Raw genomic sequence first — 19,387 nt, forward strand, 5'->3', positions numbered from 1 at the left:
TTAGGTGTTTTTAATAAAACTAGTCAAATCTGTCAGCATCAAAGTAGCTGTTTAGTTGATAAGTGAGTGCGCTGGATTTCTATTTTTACTATATATATATATATTATACTTATATATAAATGCATTTATTTTATTTTAAAACATGTTTTACACTACCCACCAGCAGGGGAACTGTCTGACATTTCAGACAGTCCCCCTGCTGGCAGATCCACAGCCAGCTATAGGGGGTCATGTGATCGCTCTTTGAGAGCGATTACATGGCCCCCGGGGGCCTCATTTGCCGGGGGAGGGTTGCCTGGGCTGTGAGGCAGCGCTCCAGAAGAGCATTGCAGCCGAGGTAAGTAGCTGGAGGCTCCAGGGGCTGAAAGCCGTAAGGGCGTTCTATGCCGCCGCAACGGCTTAAAAGCCCTTTAAATGCGGGACGGCATAGAACGCCATAACGGCGTTAAGGGGTTAAAATAAATCCGCTGTTCTGTTTACGTTGAAATTCTACAAGCATGAGGACATCCAGCATCAGTTAGGCGACTTTTTTTATTCTCTACTTTCCTAAAAAGGCCTACGTTTCTATTAAAACTAAAGTATTTGTTTTTTTGCGGCCCACATAAACTTAAACCATGTTTATTTGGCCCATGCTAGCCTTTGAGTTTGACATGCATGCTGTACATGGCATAATTGGTACAAAGACACAGTCGTCAAAAGAAAAAAAATCTGGGTTATTTATTTGCTAACAACGAGACAGCCACAATGCATTTAGAACGTTTAGTTACCTATATAATTTGGCATAATGTTACTAAATTATTGAAAAGAAATTAGCTTTAAAAACATAGCAATATCAATCTGTTCTTTAACTGTACAATGGCAAAATGCTACATGAGCTGGAACAAAATATACTTTATTTCAGCTCTATTGCCAAGGCAACCCAAAGCTAGAGAGCCTTCAATTATTTAGAAAAACATAATACAAAAAGTAGGTATACTTTTTCTTTTAAAACATTATACACCATCTGTACTTTGACTCACATCATGGACTACATTTAGTTTAAATATTATGCCACTAAAAGAATGAGAGCACGGGTTAGAGAATTTAAGATGGGCCATACATACTTGAGTGAGATCTTCGTCATTTAAGAAAGGTGGAAGTTCAGTTGTCTGTCGAAGAACTTGGAACAATGTAGCTCTTAAGGCACAGTAGTTATCACCTCTTACTCGCCTAATGGAACAGAAGTGGTGAGCCACTTCCTCATAACCCTGGATAGTAAAACAGTACACAATTAATAAAAAAAAAACACAAACACTGCAGATAGCAAGTTTAGCATTTTAAACAAGTATTCTAGCATGTTAAAATACTCTTCTTATAATCAGAAGCGTCTTGTGGAAAAGACAGAGCTGTTTTCAGATATATAGTAATGTATAACTAAGTGAAGACACAATATAATAGTGACCACCTCTAGCTACACTGACATACCGGTTTACTCCAAAAACTGTAATGAACCAACAAACAAAACAACAAAATTGTCTATTGGGAACAATTTACACCAGCATTACTATTGGCACTAGTGCCAAGGATCAGGACCTGAAACACAGAGGCGTATTATCACTGGGAAGATTCCTTGCAGGACCTAACTACATTCCTTTCTAGCCATTTGCAATGGCTATATGTTTGAAAGTGTTTAGTATTGTATTGGTTTCATCTTATGTCCATCTTCATGTGTTTTAAGTCATGGCTCGAAAAATCTCAGGCAACTAGAAATTTTGTTATGGCATCTGGTAGCCATTTAGCGTGGGAGGCTGGCGTACGCCGGGGGCAGCGCGGGAGGCTGGCGTACGCCGGGGGCAGCGCGGGAGGCTGGCGTACGCCGGGGGCAGCGCGGGAGGCTGGCGTACGCCGGGGGCAGCGCGGGAGGCTGGCGTACGCCGGGGGTAGCCTGGAGGAGTAATCTTCCTGCAGTTCCTCTCTGCTCCCTCGCAAAGTTTAGTGATCCCAGTGCCAGAATATGACGTCACTCCGGACTGGGCATCAGTACAGAGAGCGCGCAGGGTAGCAGAGAGGAACTGCAGGAAGATGATCAGAGGAGTCCCACTGGACGCCAGGGAAAGATTTACTCAGCTCTCCTAAAGAAATTAAAATAAAAATGTTTTTTGTGAGTTTATGAGAAAATGTGTCTTTCATTGTAAATGTGTGTGTGTGTCTGTCAGTGAGTGTGTCTGTTTAGGTACCTGCCCCCTCTGATCACAATGGAAAGGTGTTTTAAACACCTTTTTTTCCTCACCGTGCCTTTCAATTTACTTACCTTTTTTACCATGCTGTGACGGTCAATGTTTTCCCATAGGAGGATATTGCGCATATGCAGCAAAAGGCTGTGCTGCACCAATCAGCATCTTTTCATAGAGATAAATTGAATCAATGCATCTCTATGGGAAACATTCAGCGCCTCCATGCAGATTGTGAAGACGCTAAACATAAGTTCAGTGTCTAGAAATCCCCTCAACTGACCGTCTGAGTGACTGCCATTAGAGGTGTCCCAAGGCAGAAATGTAAACAATGCCTTTTCTTAGAGCGTGAGGATCCCCAGTGTCAGTAGCGGACCAAAAGTCTGGTAATATTCCAGAAGCGCCTCCAGTGGTAGACAGCCACTGGAGGCTGCCTTAGTGCTGCAATTACACCAAGTGCAATAGGGACATTGCACCCAGACCACTTCAATTAGCTGAAGTGGTCTGGTTGCCTACAGTGTCCCTCTAAGCATGTAATAAACTAATCTATGCTATGGAGACCATGGTGTAAGCAGCAACAGAGGAAGCAGTGACAGGGGTGCAGTAAAAAACTTCATGAAAACGCTGACATGTAAACAATATGATCGCTCCAATTTTCAGCCATTGACTAATGAACTTGTGTAGCAGTTATTTTTCTTTTGAATTTGTGGATGTAGCATGGGTATTTAGTTTGGAGATATCCTATTTGCCACATGTGTTAAAACGTTTTGAATAGAATCCCAAAATCTTCACCGCTGGCAATTCCATGGTCTTACTGGTTACAACGCATATGAGAAGACGCGTAATAACATAATTAAAATTAGGCAGGTGTTAAAAATGCTGTAAAGTAAGTATTAGGATATTGCTTTATTTTTAACAAACTGCAAAGTGGGTGAATTAAAGAAAAATCTGCAAAGGGTGGTCATACCAAATACTTATTTGATTTCAAAACAGCAACATTTGTTTCCAATTACACTTCCACAAAGACAGGGATTTTCTTGGCAATTAGTCAGGTGCAGATTTAAACAATTATACCAAACTGGTGCTAATGATCATTATGTGAAACAGAAACAGCTGTCATTGAGGAATTAAACTGGGGGAGCAAGAGTTAAATTCCGCTAACCGAGAGAGGTTGCTGAAGACAGGTTAAAGTCAAACGTCATACCCAATGGCAAGAGCACAGCAGGAAGACACGGTAGTTATACTGCATCAGCAATTTCAAAGTACACAAGGGTTTACAGATGTGATACCTAAGCTCTTGTAATGAAGAACAAGAAACTGGCAATGTTGAGTACTGTAGACGCAGTGGTTGGTGTCTGTGCAGCAGATGAAAGGCACATCATGCTTTCTTTCCTACAGAATCTGAAGATTTCAAGCGGTACCATCAACTTACAATTAGCAGAAACCAATGGGACCCTGTAACACCTATCTACTGTCCAGAGAAGTCTATTCAAAAGTGGTCTTCATAGAAAACTGTTAGCCAAAAAGCCGTAACTCCGACATGGTAAAAAGGACAAGCAACTCAAATATGCACAAACACACAGGAATTGGGGTGCAGAAAAATGGCAATAGGTGCTTTGTATGGATAAGTCAAAATATTAAATATTTGGATGTAGCAGAAAGAAGTTTGTTGGCTGAAGTGTCTGCAGGCAACAATGAAGCGTGGTGGAGGTTTTTTGCAAGTTTGGGTCTACATTTCAGCTAATGGAATTGGGGATTTATTCAGAATGAATGGTTTCCTCAATGCTGAGAGTACACGCAGATACTTATCCATCATGTAATACCACAAGGGAGGTATCTAATAGGTCTCAAATTTTTGAGATTTGGTGGACTAAAACTAGACTAAAGCTAAAATAAATCAAATGACTAAAATATGACTAAAACTGAAAATGGCTTGTTAGTCAAAAGACTATGACTAAAATTAAATAGCAATTTGCCGCCAAAACTAACACTGACAGGCAGTCTCCCTGCATGTGTAAAATAATAATAAAAAAAAAAAATTATATATATATATACATACATACACACACACACACACTTTTAGAAGGCCCAATGAGTCTAGGATTTAAACTATTTTTATAGTTATAAAACAAATATTGCAAGGTGTGAAATATGGTTTTAAAGCTAAAACTTTGTCATACTGAGCTTACAACTTTTAAAGTAATTACAGAACCCAAAACTGCAACACAAAAGTACAAGGATACTATTCTAGCAGGTCATCTGTCATAAAGGGTTTTATCACATTTTTGGTGGCATGTTTACCCATAGCTATTACAATTACTATGTAACTTAAATAAATAAAATAAACCTCAACTGGATTTGCTTATCACACTATGTACAGCAAAATTAGGTTTGTTTCTATCACAATGTACCTTCTTCATTACTTTGGCTGCATTGGTTTTGCCCCTCCATTCTCTGCTGCAATACTCCACAATATCCATTTCCGGTTCCACTCCAACTTTACGATCCTCTGAAAAAGTTAAATACTTCAATACAAATGTCATAAATATATATATATATATATATATATATATATATATATATATATATATATATATATATATATATATATATATATATATATATATATATATATATATATTTACAGATGTGTTTTTGGGACTTCCAAATGGTTCTTTAACTGTCTGCATCCATTTATATTTTTTTATATATATATTATATGATATTTATGACAGCCGAATACACCACTCACTGCTTAGAAGTTTATTTAATGTGATTTCCAAAAAATATAAATTCAATGCAATTTTGGTTTTGAGTCTTTAGATAGGAGATTGATACAAAATAGGGTATCTGTCATTCATGGGTTGGGCTAATTTTGACAATTTTCATATTCTATTTAGAAATATATTAAATAAATAGCTCAACACTCACTTTTAAAGTACAAAATGTTACAGAAAGCAGTAGTCTGGAGTTTCCGGCATGAAGAATATAGATGAAGTTGCTCAAGCAACTTGAAAAAACATAAATTTTACTTACCGTAAATTTCTTTTTCCTGAAGATTAGAGTCAGTGCTTATACCAATGGGATTTCATCTAGAGGGATAAAAAACAGGCAGGCAAAAACTTTTCAAGGACCTCCCCCAATTAACCTTTGGCCTTATAAATAGTTTCCTATCCAAGACATCCCCAGAAAATACAAAAGCCGACCAACCGTACTACTCAGACTATGTACAAATATGGGGGGGAAGTAGCACTGCCTCTAATCTTCAGGAAAAAGAAATTTACGGTAAGTAAAATTTATGTTTTTCCCTTCAGATTAGAGGCAGTGCTTATACCAATGGGATATACTAAAGCAATCCCTTAGGGCGGGACTCAAGTCTTACTGCAAAAAAATTTGCAACCAAAGTTGCATCTACCAAGAACAACAGACCAAAGTGAGTGAAGAAAACACCTCGTGGCTGTTATGAGAACGAGAGAACGACCGCAGAAAACCTCAGGCAACCGATCTGAACAAAACTGATCGAAGGAGCTTCAAAACGTGTTAGATGAGAAAACTCTAACGAAGGCAGACATTTAAGGCAACGTAGACGAAAACTAAACACCCAGGCAGTGGAAATAGACTTCCAAGACCCTAGAACGCTGTTGGGAAAAGTTAGAAAAACAGTGTTAGATGGAAGATAGAGAAAAATTAACGAATCCCATTTAACTCCACTTCTCCTGCTGAAAACAGAAACTTGAAGTCCTTTAATACTTTGGGCAACTACCCCCAAAGACCTAGACTGAAGACTCCAATCAGCAGAGTAACAAACCCCAAAAGAAGATCCCTTGCGGAAAAGATCCCCTGAAGACAGGAACAAACCACAAAGAGCCTAGCAGATACTGGTGATCTGGAGACCAACCTCTGAAAATCAACTGATAACCGAACTTCGACCTTGAGGGGCTCTGGCTTTAAACCATACGCAAAGCCCAGTGAAAACTTTGAAGCGGACTCCTGTTTTTCTAAGGACCAATATCTTAAAAAACAACACCTTCCGTCTTGGAATACATTTTGGAACAAGATCCATTTATAGTAAAAGAACTTGTCAATAATATCCTGAGACACAACCTTATCCTTCAGTATCTGGTATACATAAACCAGGTAGTCAGATTGAATTACAACAATTTTGAGAAGCGGTAACCTTGAGAATTCCAGGATGACTATTAACCGTTACGGTCCCCAAACATACCTGTGGAACATTTTAGATGAATGGTGAAACAGCTACTTGCCACCAAGGGAGGAAGACTATCATTCTCACCTTTCTCATCCTACAGGATCTTGGGGAATAGGGAACCAGGAAGAAACTATAGGTTAGACTGGAAGACACAAAAAAGAAAAGGAAACCAAAGCATACAGCTCTGTCCAAGCTTGTCCAACGAAACACTTCATGCTGTTTGATCTAGAAGTCCCAGTTCCATAACTGGGAAATCAAATTCTTACCATCGAAAGAGTGAAGATTAAGGAGTCTGAACCCATCTGCTTGGTATTAACTGTTGACTACTTAATGATACCGCTAAACAGAGGAATATGAAGTTCAATGCATAAGTGAACAGATCTAAGAAAAACTAATCCAAGCAAATCCAGGAACAAAATGAAAATAAGAATATACTGGCGCTTTATCTGAACTTAATTTCCACAAAATATACTGTGATAGACTTTATAATAGCTGCTGTATCACCATGTGTAATCTTTCCTCATACACTACTCACAGACTCATAAACATAACAAAAGGTGTAGCGCTACATACAATTTGAAATATATTCAAACTCTTTAGTTGTCGTTCCCAAACAAAATTCACTGGATCAATTAATTCTGAAAAACAAATTAGATACTCATAGTGCAAAACTGCAAGTAAAAGTCGCATCAATTGTAACTCTATATCAGGAACCACTCACATATTACTGAGCTTACGGCCAAGCTCAGGGATATACGCTTTCAGGTCTGTAAAGGCGACCTTTCCCCTTCTTGTATCCGAAAAACGTATCTCACGCTGTGGCTAGAGCTCAAGCAGAAATATATATGGTGCAATATAGTTTGAAATCCGTATTAATTTGAAAAATATATGTCATATACTCACAAGTGTGGAGCCACTCTTATAGGCTCTAACAGCGCGTTGTGTAGTTAAGGACTACACACCTATGGAGCAGGAACCAATAGCCCAATATAAAAAAATCTAAATTTTATCAAGAGATTTTAAGTTTTAAAATTCTAATGGCCAATTAGAATATATAAAAACATTTATACTCCAAAAAAAAAAAAAAACAATTAAATAAGAAATATATACAAAAGGGCATAAAGGAACCAGATTTTTCAAACAGATGACCTTGTATGTACATAATTGCTAACGAATGTGGAACTATCTTAACAGATCCGGATAAGAAAATACCTGGTCTTTATCTGAAAGGCAAAGAGCTATCCAGCTAGCCTTCAATCCTATGTAGTCGGATAAGATTTTACAAATTATCTCAGCTAAATTCCCTTTCAACAAATTTATGGATGGCAAAATTTTACATAGTGAGAGCATCTCAAGCGGCAATTGCCATAAGCATATTCTTAAAAACTGAAAAATGCAGATAAACCTATGCAGAAAACCAACTCAGTCATATCGTATCTATTTGCAGGGAACAAATTGAAACTGGTGGAATTTACTTACGGCACCTGAGGTTCCTAGTTAGTCTCCCATACAAGTACTAACCAGGCCCAAGACTGTATGGCTACTGAGATCTGACCAAATCAGGCATATACAGACTGGTATGGTCGTAGACTACACCATGATCCATAGGTTTGCAGTCGTACTAGAAATTTTCTTCAAACCCAGAAACATGAGGAATAAATAAATTCTTAAGAAGACTAGTTCATACAGGTTACCATCTTTAAAGGCGGAAGCGAGACTGAGTACATAGATATCCAGTCAGAAGAAGACAATACCCCTGATTAACACAGTAAAGGAATTTAAGCATGCGTGGGATAGGCATAAGGCTATCCTAACTATAAGATAAAGCCAGAGACTAATGAAAGTATCTAGAAAACTGGGCAGACTAGATAGGCCGAATGGATCTCATCTGCCGTCACATTCTATGTTTCTATCCAGGCTTTCCTCAGCCGTAATTGGGAAACAGAGGCTCGAACAGAACAAATATCTGCAAACCGTACTACAACCTGTTTGATGCAGGCTCTGCAGGAATCAATAGCAGAAGAAGTACTTTAAATTTGGAATACCAAATAGCCTTACCTGCTATAGGCTTTCCTTAGCCACATTTGGGAAGCAGAGGCCAGAGCAGACAGAATATCTGCAACTGAATTTACAAAACCTGTTTGATGCAAACTCTGCTGGAATCAATATCAGAAGTAATTCTTAAAATTGCAATTCCAACCAACAGCCTTACCTGATAGAGGCTTTCCTTAGCCGTATTTGTGGAGCAGAGGCTAGAGCAGATAGGTTTTGTAATTCATTTGCAGCTATTCTGTTTGTTGCAAACCCTGCAGTAACCAAAATTAGGAAGCCTTTACTTGAATTTCCCATTCCAACAGTCATATAGCTGAAACCTATTAAACTTGAAATTGAAGAAAAAAACATAAAATGTGCAACCCTGGAGTGAAGCACAGAAAAAGTTCTGCCTCAGCTGAAAAACAGACTGCCTTGTAGAAACTGATATCAGGTGAAACTAGTTGAGGTGGAGAGAATGCTAATTGCACAGAGCTTTGTCTATTGCTAAAACCTACTGCATGTTTAACCCCATAAGGACCTATGACATGTTTGACATGTCAAGATTCCCTTTTATTCCAGCAATTTGGTCCTTAAGGGGTTAAGCAAATAAATACTGTAGCTAGGATTCTGGCATTTAAAGAATCCATCTGCTGGAACAGAAATTCATTTAACCAGATTTTAAATATCAGCCTCCTAAGCATAACCTAGTGAGGATAATCCTCTAATAGTCATACGGGTCCTGCTCTTGTGAATGTATACCACTTCACTTTAATTGCTGACCCTGTTGCAGCAATTAGTGATTATTGAAACCCACAATAACTAATCACCAAGCAGCAGCTAATTTTAACCAGAAAGGAAACTTAAAGTTTCCCTATAGACTAATGTAAAAAATATCTGCTAATATCCTTTATAGTATTTACTCAAAGAAAATCTATTTGGACCCAATCTACTTAGTGCTTACCCCTGCAAAGCGCTATAAGATTGAAGACTTTAGTAATAATCCATAACCCTTTAAGGACACCTGACATGTATGACATATGATTCCCCTTTTATTCCAGAAGTTTGGACCTTAAGGGGTTAAAAGAAGAGAAGTTAAAAACTCTCCTACTTAGAAACATTATCTACCTTACAACACAGATAATTAACTTATTCAGGCTAGAGTCATTTAAGATAAAGCAAAAAGTCATACCTTAAATGTCCTCAGAGTGTGTTGGAGGTTGGTGAGAACACACTTGCAACCAATTCTGAGTGCACCTGGCAAACAGTTAATTGCTGCTGGGTAAACAGCCTCTCTAAGTCCTGGAAACCAATATCTTGACCCCGGAGAGAAAAAACAGATATTGGCGCCTGAATTTTAAAATCACATTACGCATGTCCTGCATTTCGCGATTCCACGGTGGAAATAAACATAACCTGTACGAGTGTTCCACCGCCAGGACTACCCAGCCAGTGCCAAAAAGCGCACCATCGTCTGCCCGGCACCTGGCTCGGTATAGACGGAAATAATACGACCCGGGGGCTACAGCCATCTGGAGTGTTAACCCTGGCTGATCTCTGAAAAATGTATTTGAAAGAAGTAGAGCCTCCAAAGCCTCAGCCCTCTCACCATACTTCTAAGGAGAAACCTGACCTGACATCCTCCCCTGCCGGAGGCAGGCAAAGAACTGGGGATGTCTTGGATAGGAAACTATTTATAAGGCCAAAGGTTAATTGGGGGAGGTCCTTGAAAAGTTTTTGCCTGCCTGTTTTTTATCCCTCTAGATGAAATCCCATTGGTATAAGCACTGCCTCTAATCTGAAGGGAAAAAAAAAAGGTTTACAAAATATGAAATTTCGAAAAACCCACACATCTCATATTGTCATAAAATTAGGGTGACACTGTTTCAGATATATATTTGTATACTGGGTATTTTGAATTATCTTTTACAATGGTAAAGTGACAACCCTAGTTCGAGGTCCTCAGATTGTCCATCCATGAGAGGGAATAAACACTCTTATCTCCCACTTTGGATTCTATATTGCAATCAGTTCATAAACTAGCTATTAACAAAGAACAATTGTTCTAAACCATCTAACTGAGAGACATAAATAATAGTAACGATTGCACAAAACATGTTGTACCTTTAGAGATCTTGTCATAAATGATGGGGATTTTATTAGTCTTTTCTTCTTCAATTTCTTCTATGCTTTGATAAAGATCTTCTTCACTGCAGATTTAAAAAGATATAAAAAAAAGATTTAAAGATATATTTAAACTGTAACTAAAGTACTTGTTACAAACCAAAGCATTCCACATAAATGTAAGAATACCAAAGACAATTTATAGGTTTATTCATAAACTTTAGTCATGTTTCAGGCGGTGAAAACTAGAATTTTTTAATCTCTGTGCCATGGCACAAAAATGATTATTTTGTGGCGTTTTATTAGGTCCTTGTACTTGAAGCTGTTAAAGTGTGAGGAGATCTCAGGCACCACCTTACCTCAACGGTTTAACCTCAATGTCTGCAAAACTAAGCAAGATTCTCATGCAAGTCTGGGGCTTCAATCACTTCAAAGTGGTATAAGTGAAACATACACCTTAAGTGGAGCGCTTAATACAAAATATATTAGGTTAGCAGTACTTTTTATTTATTTTTCATTAATATTTGTTTTTTTCTTTTTCTTCTTTCCCTTTCTTATTACATTAATTTGCCCTTTCCTTGTCCCCTTTTAAAAAAGGCGCCTACACGGTGTTTTGAGTCTCACTGTGGTGGGAAGGGAAGTACTGTGCCTGTCCTGCATGTCCAGGGGACATGTGATTGGCAACGGCATTCCAACCCCGTCCTGACATCGCGACGGCCAGGCGCAACACATCGCAACGGTTCCTGTAACACCCCCCTCCCCCACCTTTGCCCCACTTAAATAATAAGAAAAATAACCTTATTTCCATGGGGGCGCATGCCCCATCCCTGATTCGGCCCCTTGGCTGACAACATCAATCACCATAGGAAAGCATTGGTTTGGCTGACATTGTCAATTCTGATGCTCTCAGCCAAAGAGGCAGACTGGGGGATGGAAGGGAGGTTGGTGGAAAATGAAGGGGCCTTGGGGGAGGGAGGTTGGGGGAAAACGATGCTCTAGCCTATGATCATCTTCTCATTAATCAATGCATCTCTATGGGGAGCGTGGAGACACTGAACGGCTGGAGGAGTTTCCACTGGAGGTGTTCCTAGGCAGCAATGTAAACACTGCCTTTTCTCTGGAAAAAAAACAAACAAAAAAAACAGTAATTTTACTTACCGTGAATTCCTTTTTTCTTAGTATAGTGGCAGTACTTACAAGTGGGATGTTCCTTAGGATTCTGGACAAGAAGCTCCCCCTTCTTTAGAATTTAAATGCTGTGCTCCGCCTGCTGCCTCCATATAAGCTGTAACTCAGAGACACTCACCAGTAATACAAAAGAACCAAAACGGAGACCGAATGATGCATAGAATTTTATCTATTTGAAAGCGGAGGGAAAGCCAGTACTGCCACTATACTAAGAAAAAAGGAATTTACGGTAAGTAAAATTACTGTTTTTCCCTTCGTATAGTGGCAGTACTTACAAGTGGGATATAGCAAGACCCCTGCAAACAACAAAGGGTGGGAACTCAGCAGGCCACAGCTTGTAGCACCTTACGCCCAAAGCAGCTTCAGACGATGAGAATACGTCCAGCCTACAATGCTTGATAAAAGTATGTAAGGAAGACCAAGCAGCAGCTTTGCAGATGTCTTCAGGTGAGGCGGCTGCTCTTTCAGCCCAGGAGGTCGTCATAGCTCTAGAGGCACGAGCCTTTAAAGGGAAACTAAGGGGAATCCCTTTGGATTGATAAGCCAACCTGATTGTATACGTTAGCCATCAGGCCAAAGAGGGTCCTGAGACAGCACAACCCCTGTTAGCGCCATGAAAGAATACACATAGATCTAAGGATCTAATCCCTGAGTCATCTGAAGACAGATTTTCAGGGATCTTCTAACATCTAGGAGATGTCACATTCTTTCCAGATCCGACGTAGGAAAATGATAAAACCCCGGTAGGACAATAGGATGGTAATTGCAGCACCAGAAAAAACCTTAGGCAAAAAAGAAGGCTTGGTGAGCAGGACCACCTAGTCGCGATGAAAAAGGTGAATTCCGGAGAGAAAGAGAGAGCTCGGATCACACCTACTCAACTAGCAGAGGCGATAGGCACCCGGAAAACCGTCTTGAAGGTAAGAAACTTGATATGAACCTCCAGTAAATATTCAAATGGTGGTTCACAAAGGGCTCGAAGCACCAGACAGATCCCAAGTAGGGAAAGGTACTACTTAGGAGGCCTCTTAAGCCTTATGGACTTAAGAAATCTTAGAAAAAGCAGGTTTGAGGCAAAGCCACGAACCAGGAAGTGATTTAGAGCTGAAATCTGGCCTTTGAGCGTAAAACTCCCAGGCCGGCTTCAAACCCATCTTGCAAAAAAGAAAGACTTTCCGGGATAGAGGCTTTGGCCGGATCCAACCTCGAAGTGAACACCAGGTTCTGAACTTCATCCAAAAACTCTGAAATAGATATACGAAGCGGACCAGCGGACAGAAGACAGCAACACATCACATAAAGGTCAGAGAGACCATGGCCTTGAAGGATCACCCTTGCAGCAACCATGCAGTCAGGTGAAAAATATCCAGAGTTTCCACGGGGAGAGTCACATTCTCCAATATTTGAGAAGAGACTGGAGATGCCAACGTGAGATTGTCAAGTTTTCCACTTCCGAAAACCAACTCCTGTTCGGCCAGAAGGGCAGGACTGCCAATTACTTGCCTTCTTCATCTTACTTATGAACAATCTGTGGTATAAGAGCGACAGGAGGGAAAACATAAGCCATGTCGAAGGTCCAAGGTATCGATAGACCGTCTAGGACAACTGGGTACTCTCCTGAATGGAGAGAAGCAAAACATTGAACTTTCCTGTATCTCCTTGTGGCAAACAGGTCTATCTCCGGCCTGCCGAAGCGTGAACCCAGCGCCAAAAAATTTAGCTTGACAGTGCCCAGTCTGCCTGAGACCAAAGTCTACGGCTGAGGCCGTCTGAACTAACTTTAGAGACCCTCTGACATGGGTAGCTGATATAGCGAGAAGATTCGCTTGAGCCCAAGACATATGAGGTAGCAGAGCTCTTGAAGAGCTTTTACCTTCGTGCCACCCTGGCGAAAAAAACCACTGTAGTGGCGTCGTCCGACTGAATCCTCATTGCCTGATTTGTGATGGCAGAACGGAAGGAAACCAGTGCCTTCCAAACCGCATAAAACCCTGAAACTTCAGGAAATGCCTGACTCCACTCCGTTCCAAGACCCTGACGGAACTGAGAAGCTAGATGGGCGCCCCAACCCATCTGGGAGGCATATGTGGATATCATAAACCATTGTTTCTGAGCAAACGATAGGCCCTTTGAGATTTTGCTTCTGTGTTTCCACCAGTTCAGGAGTTCTTTCACCCTTTTGGATAGGTGGAAGGGAGAGTCTAGATCTTCCTGTTTTCGTGTCCATTGGGAAAGGATGTCCCATTGCAATGGTTTTGCTTCTGCCTTTGCCCAGGCCACTGCTGGGATTGCAGAAGCGAGGAGGCCTAGAACCTCATAGCATCTCTGATTGAACTTAGGTTTTTATGCAGCTTTGATACGGCTTTTAAAATCCTCATTTGTTTCACTAATGGTAGAAAAAGAGAGAGGGACTGTGAATTTCCTCTAAGACCCAAGAACTCTAGACTTCGTGACGCAGTCAGCTTGGATTTTTCCAGGTTCAGGATCCAACCGTGATCTCTTAAAACCTTCATTGTAATCGTGAGATGAAGATTTAGCAGTTGTCTTTATTGGGCCTTCAGGAACCAAACGTCCAGGTATGGAACAATCGAGATACCTTTCAGACGTAAAACCACTGCTATGGATGCCAGGATTTCCGTAAAAGCTCGAAGAGCTGAGGACAGGCCAAAGGGAAGAGTTTAAATGTAAATGGAGAATCCTTCGCTTTCCTGAAACAAGAATGCTTGGGCACTTCCGGATTTGAACCCGGGACCTCTCGCACCTGAAGCGAGAATCATACCACTAGACCAACAAGCCAGTGTTGCTAGAACCGCAAACCTGAGAACTTCCGGGAAGATTCTGAAACCGGTACATGGAGATAAGCATATTTAAACCAACTCTGCCATGTAATTTCCCTTTGTAAAAATGTGTGTCAAAAGACAAAATACGTTCCATACGGAACTTCTGTCATGGTAAGCAGGTGTTTACTAGTTTCCATCTGGTATTTGAACCAGAAAAAAAGGCGTGAGTAAACTCCCTGAAATACCCAACGATTGGGTACCTCTCTACCACATTTCTTAAAGAAGAAGAGAATTTGTTTACTCTTGATGGATAGCTTGACAGTAGGAAGGATGGACGTGGTTTCGATGAAACTTTATTCTGTAACCTTCTGAAATGGTTCTCGTAATCCACCTATGAAGCACTCTTTCCTAGTCTTGGGTGAAGAACCGAAGGCATCCTCCCATCTTATGGCGTCAAAACTTCCCCTTTTGTCATGCCTGTTGATTCCTGTCAAGACCACTGGCTGTTTATTTGAGGTACATAGTTGGTCTCCCATACAAGTACTAACCAGGCCCGAGTCTGGATGGCTTCTGAGATCTGACGAGATCAGGGATTTTCAGGCTGGTATGGCCATAGGCCATCATGCTTTTGAAACCTGCAAAACCGCCCTGGTAACGAAAGGACCTCTGACCCTGGTACCGAAAACTTTAATATCCCTGGGTTCTTGAATCCAGAGGCAGGGCTTTCTTCGTATCAGACATCTGTCTAACAATGTCTTCCAAAGGAGTGCCAAAAAAAAAAATAAAAAAAAATTTTTGTTCCTTTCAAAGGGTAATGCACATAAGGGTGCCTTAGACGCAGAGTCAGCTGTCCATGTTCGTAGCCAAAGAGCTCTTCTGGCTACTGACGACAAACCCATAATCCTCGCTGATAAACAAAGAAAACTCATCTTTCAGTAGGAACAAGAGATGGGAAGGATCTGTATCAGATTTCCCATAATGGAATCTTCCAGGGCTTGTAGCCAAACGCTCTGAGCCCTGAGAACCGCTGAACCTGCAAATTCAGCTCTGTACTGATATCCTGCGGCCTGGAATATTCTACTACACAAAGTTTCGGCCCGTTCGTCCATTGGGACTTTAAGCCCTGAGACTTCGCCAATGGGTATAGTGGTTTTCTTTGATAGCTGGTCAATCTGAACATCCACTTAGGAAGATCTTCCCATTTTTCTCCAGACTGTAGCTTGACTTGAACGTACGTCTTTCAGGATTTTTTCATACTCTATGATGGAGATCCAAGATTTAAGGAGACATTGGGAAACCTTTAACCTACCCTTGGTAGGTTCAGTTTCTTGTACCGCCGTCGTCACTTCTTTAATAAATTTCTTCAGCTCTTCTGGTGGAAACCCCTGGAAATATCCGAAGGCGAAGAGACGTCAGACACAGAAGGAGATCTATTCCTCCTACGCTGTGTGGGCAGTTTCTCCCGAATAGCTTCAAATGTCTGGGACAAATTTTCCTGAAACCAGCCCAGGAAGGATGCCATATCAGGCTGCTCGGCTTTTACTAGCCGATCCGTTGCGCACTGATTGCATGTATTTATGCGACATCCGTCAGGTAGAGGTAACGCACATTCCAGACAACATAAGTGCTTAGATTTACTTGTGGTGTTTGGAACAGAAGTTGACATCTTGTCTATATCGGTCTTATCTGGAGACATAGGACTTATTCTAGAAGCATGCATAAAAACAAAAGGTGAAAAAAAAGGAGAGTTCAATAGTTAAACCTCACCTTAAATCACCTAAGATCCGTGTAGGAGGGCAGGTGACACGGAGAACCAGAACTGTACACCCACCCTTGGGGTCAGGAAGGTCCTGCACAGCCATGTATCCAAATTTTAAATTTGGCGCCAAACACCGTTTCGCGCATGCTCAGTAGCGTGATTCTGTGTTTGGTGGAACGCAAAGCCTCCCGGGCGTGCGTTCCACCGCTGTGCGCATGCGTAATGAGCAATGAAGGAGAACCGCCTGGGAACTCCGTCAGAAAAAACCACAAAAGACAGTACCCGGTCACGTTCCGTAACGCGAACCCGGAAGTACTGTTGCCGCTCAGTTCCCGCCCGGGAAACTATCGGGCACTCACCTCCCGGTCAGCAACCTGTGCTGAACGCACCAAATCTCCACCTGCACTGTGGGGGAACCTGTCCGTCCCGTTGCCGGGACAAGAAGAACTGGTGAGTGTCTCTGAGTTACAGCTTATATGGAGGCAGCAGGCGGAGCACAGCATTTAAATTCTAAAGAAGGGGGAGCTTCTTGTCCAGAATCCTAAGGAACATCCCACTTGTAAGTACTGCCACTATACGAAGGGAAAAACTGTGTTTACATTAAAAAGCTTGCAGGGACTGACTATATTGATTATAACAACTACAATAAACTGTAATTGTTCTGGTGACTATAGTGTCCCTTTAACCTTGTTGAGGAGTGCAAAATAACCTCTTACAGATTCCACAGCTACAGTCCCCAGGTGCCTGAAGCCAAATTATTTGAGCTCGTCACTGAATCCCCAGCTATAATGATGCCAAAAAACATTGCGTGAAGTCTCTACCTTTTTATCCATCTGTTTGAGAGTTTAAATTGGGTTTCCGTAAGATTTAGGCAGTGTAAATGTTTATTAAGTTTATTTAGAGAGCTTATCAACTCTTCTTCTTCTATATGTACTTGTAGTTCTTTTTCCCATTTATTAATAAGTTCTATCGGTCTATCGTGTCTCCATCTGTATATAACGCATTTTGCCATTAGGTTTTTTAATTCGAGTAGATGTTTGAGGATTGTAATTTTCTCCCGCTTGTTTTGAAGGAGGTATTCTGCTAAAAGGCCCTTAATTGGCAGAAAGTTAAAAGTGTACTTGGGGGGGGAATGTTGAATTCCTCCATAATTTGATATGTCCCACCAGTATATTTTTGAATGCCCTTATCTCCCCAGTCTTACAAGTGTCTATTTTTATGTTGTCTAACATATCTGAAATACTAGAAAAGGGGATCACATCTATTATTCTATTTCTAAGACCTATGTTGTTTGAGAATTTGTCCCACCAACTCGTTAATTCTTTGAGTATCTGAGATTTAGTATGTGGCTCTTTGATGGATTTTTTTGTTCACGTCTAGGACCCAATATAATGACGTTAAATTTCCTATCCCGGTTTTAGCTTTTTCCATTTTATACCATGTTTCTTGGATTGCAGCAATATTTTGTGAAAGCATTATATGGAAAAGTCTGTTAGCCTTGTAAAATTTCCAGGCACCCCAAGCTGCCATCCTGCCTTGATCTAGCCAAATTTTTCATTTTTACTCTTGCTTTCTTGTCGCCCCATACACGTTTAAAATAGGATACGTGTAGTAAAGATGACCAGTTTTCTGGGAAATTAAGTGGGATCATTCTCCATAGGTACAGCCATTGTGGTAAAATATATGCTTTTAGGATATTGATCCTTCCCGACCAGGAAAAGCCTACACCTTTCCAGTCCTTTAAATTTTTGTTAGTTTGGCTTAGTAAGGGTAAAAGTTGGCTTCTACTAGGTCTTTTAAATCTGAAGTTAGTGTTATACCTAGATATTTTAGCCTGTCCTTGTTTTCTGTCCTTTTGATTCATATAATTTTTAGTGTACATTATGTCATTTCATTCTTGTGTAAACATAAGAGGAAGATAATTTTCTTTCATTTTGTGCGTTACTTATCTTGTTAAGTGCCTGTTTAATCAATTTTCTAAAATATTCTACATTTCTCTATTTTCATTTCTTTGTTTCCCCTAGATTCTAATTTATACTTTATATATCTCCCTAATATCCCCTTTTGCTCCTTGTGTTATTAAAAAAAATAGTATAAAAAATAAATAAAAAGTGATTTCTCTTATTTCATGTGCGATTCTTTTTTTTTTTGTTTCCCCTTGTTAAAAGGTTGAGTCACTAGTGCCATTTTTCTTTTCTCTTCCCTCTAGTATTGGAGACCTCCCCCTTTGTTGACTAGTGATTGGAGCCATTTACAATTTTATTTTTGCTTAATCAGCTTTTTAGGTCTTCTGCATAATTAATGGTGATGGTCTTCCCTTCGTGAGATATGATAATTCTTGTTGGGAATCCCCATCGATAATTAATATTGTTCTGTCTCAGAATTAGTGTACCGTTGGAGAAGGTCTTCCTTTTTTGTCTGGTTGGCCATGACAGATCCTGAAATATTTTCAGTGTTTCGTATTCTTCTGTGCACTTATAACTTCTTATGGCTCTCCGAATTTGAGACTTAATTTTGGAGGAGGCGCAGCATATCAATACGTCTCTTGGAAGAAGTTCTGGGACGCCCTTGGGTTTGTTCACTCTGTGGCATCTTTCCATTATGGGAATTCTGGGGTCCCATTCCACCTCCAAATGCTTAAAGAATTCATCTATGTATGATTCCAGATTTTTTTTTGATTTATTTGTTCTGATATTCCTCTAATTCTTAAGTTGTTCCGTCTTGACCGGTTCTCTAGGTCTATCAGTTTGCAGTTTGTTCTCCATGTCAGCCATCTTTTTTCCAGCACCAAATGTTCTTCTTTGTGGACTTTTTCCTTTTGTTCCAATCCATTTAATTTTTCTTCTATGCCTTAAAAAACGCTGGTTGAGAGTCAACAGTTCTTTCTTTATGTCTAGAGTATTAGCTTGGATTTCTTCTCTCAGATTTACAAATTGTGTATCTAAGTATCTGAGTAAGTTGTCATATCGTTTCTTCCTTCTCATGACTTGAATTTTTTCCACTTGTCCTTTATTTATGCCTTCCTCTGATTGGATATTAGAGAGAAGAGATTCCTTCAAGTTTGTTTTATTACTTGATAGGTTTG

General features: G+C 40.2%; 1 protein-coding gene across 1 annotated transcript in view; it reads right to left on the reverse strand.

Moving 5' to 3' along the window:
* Positions 1-19,387, reverse strand: part of OTULIN (OTU deubiquitinase with linear linkage specificity) — a 73,364-nt gene that overhangs the window by 25,068 nt on the left and 28,909 nt on the right. The window contains exons 4-6 of the mRNA XM_063450565.1: positions 10,576-10,661; positions 4,622-4,719; positions 1,104-1,247 (exon numbers count right to left, since the gene is read on the reverse strand). Coding sequence (XP_063306635.1) covers positions 1,104-1,247; positions 4,622-4,719; positions 10,576-10,661 — 328 coding nt within the window. The remainder of the gene's footprint in view (positions 1-1,103; positions 1,248-4,621; positions 4,720-10,575; positions 10,662-19,387) is intronic.

Source organism: Pelobates fuscus, chromosome 4, assembly GCF_036172605.1.
Source record: "Pelobates fuscus isolate aPelFus1 chromosome 4, aPelFus1.pri, whole genome shotgun sequence".
Lineage (NCBI taxonomy): Eukaryota > Metazoa > Chordata > Amphibia > Anura > Pelobatidae > Pelobates > Pelobates fuscus.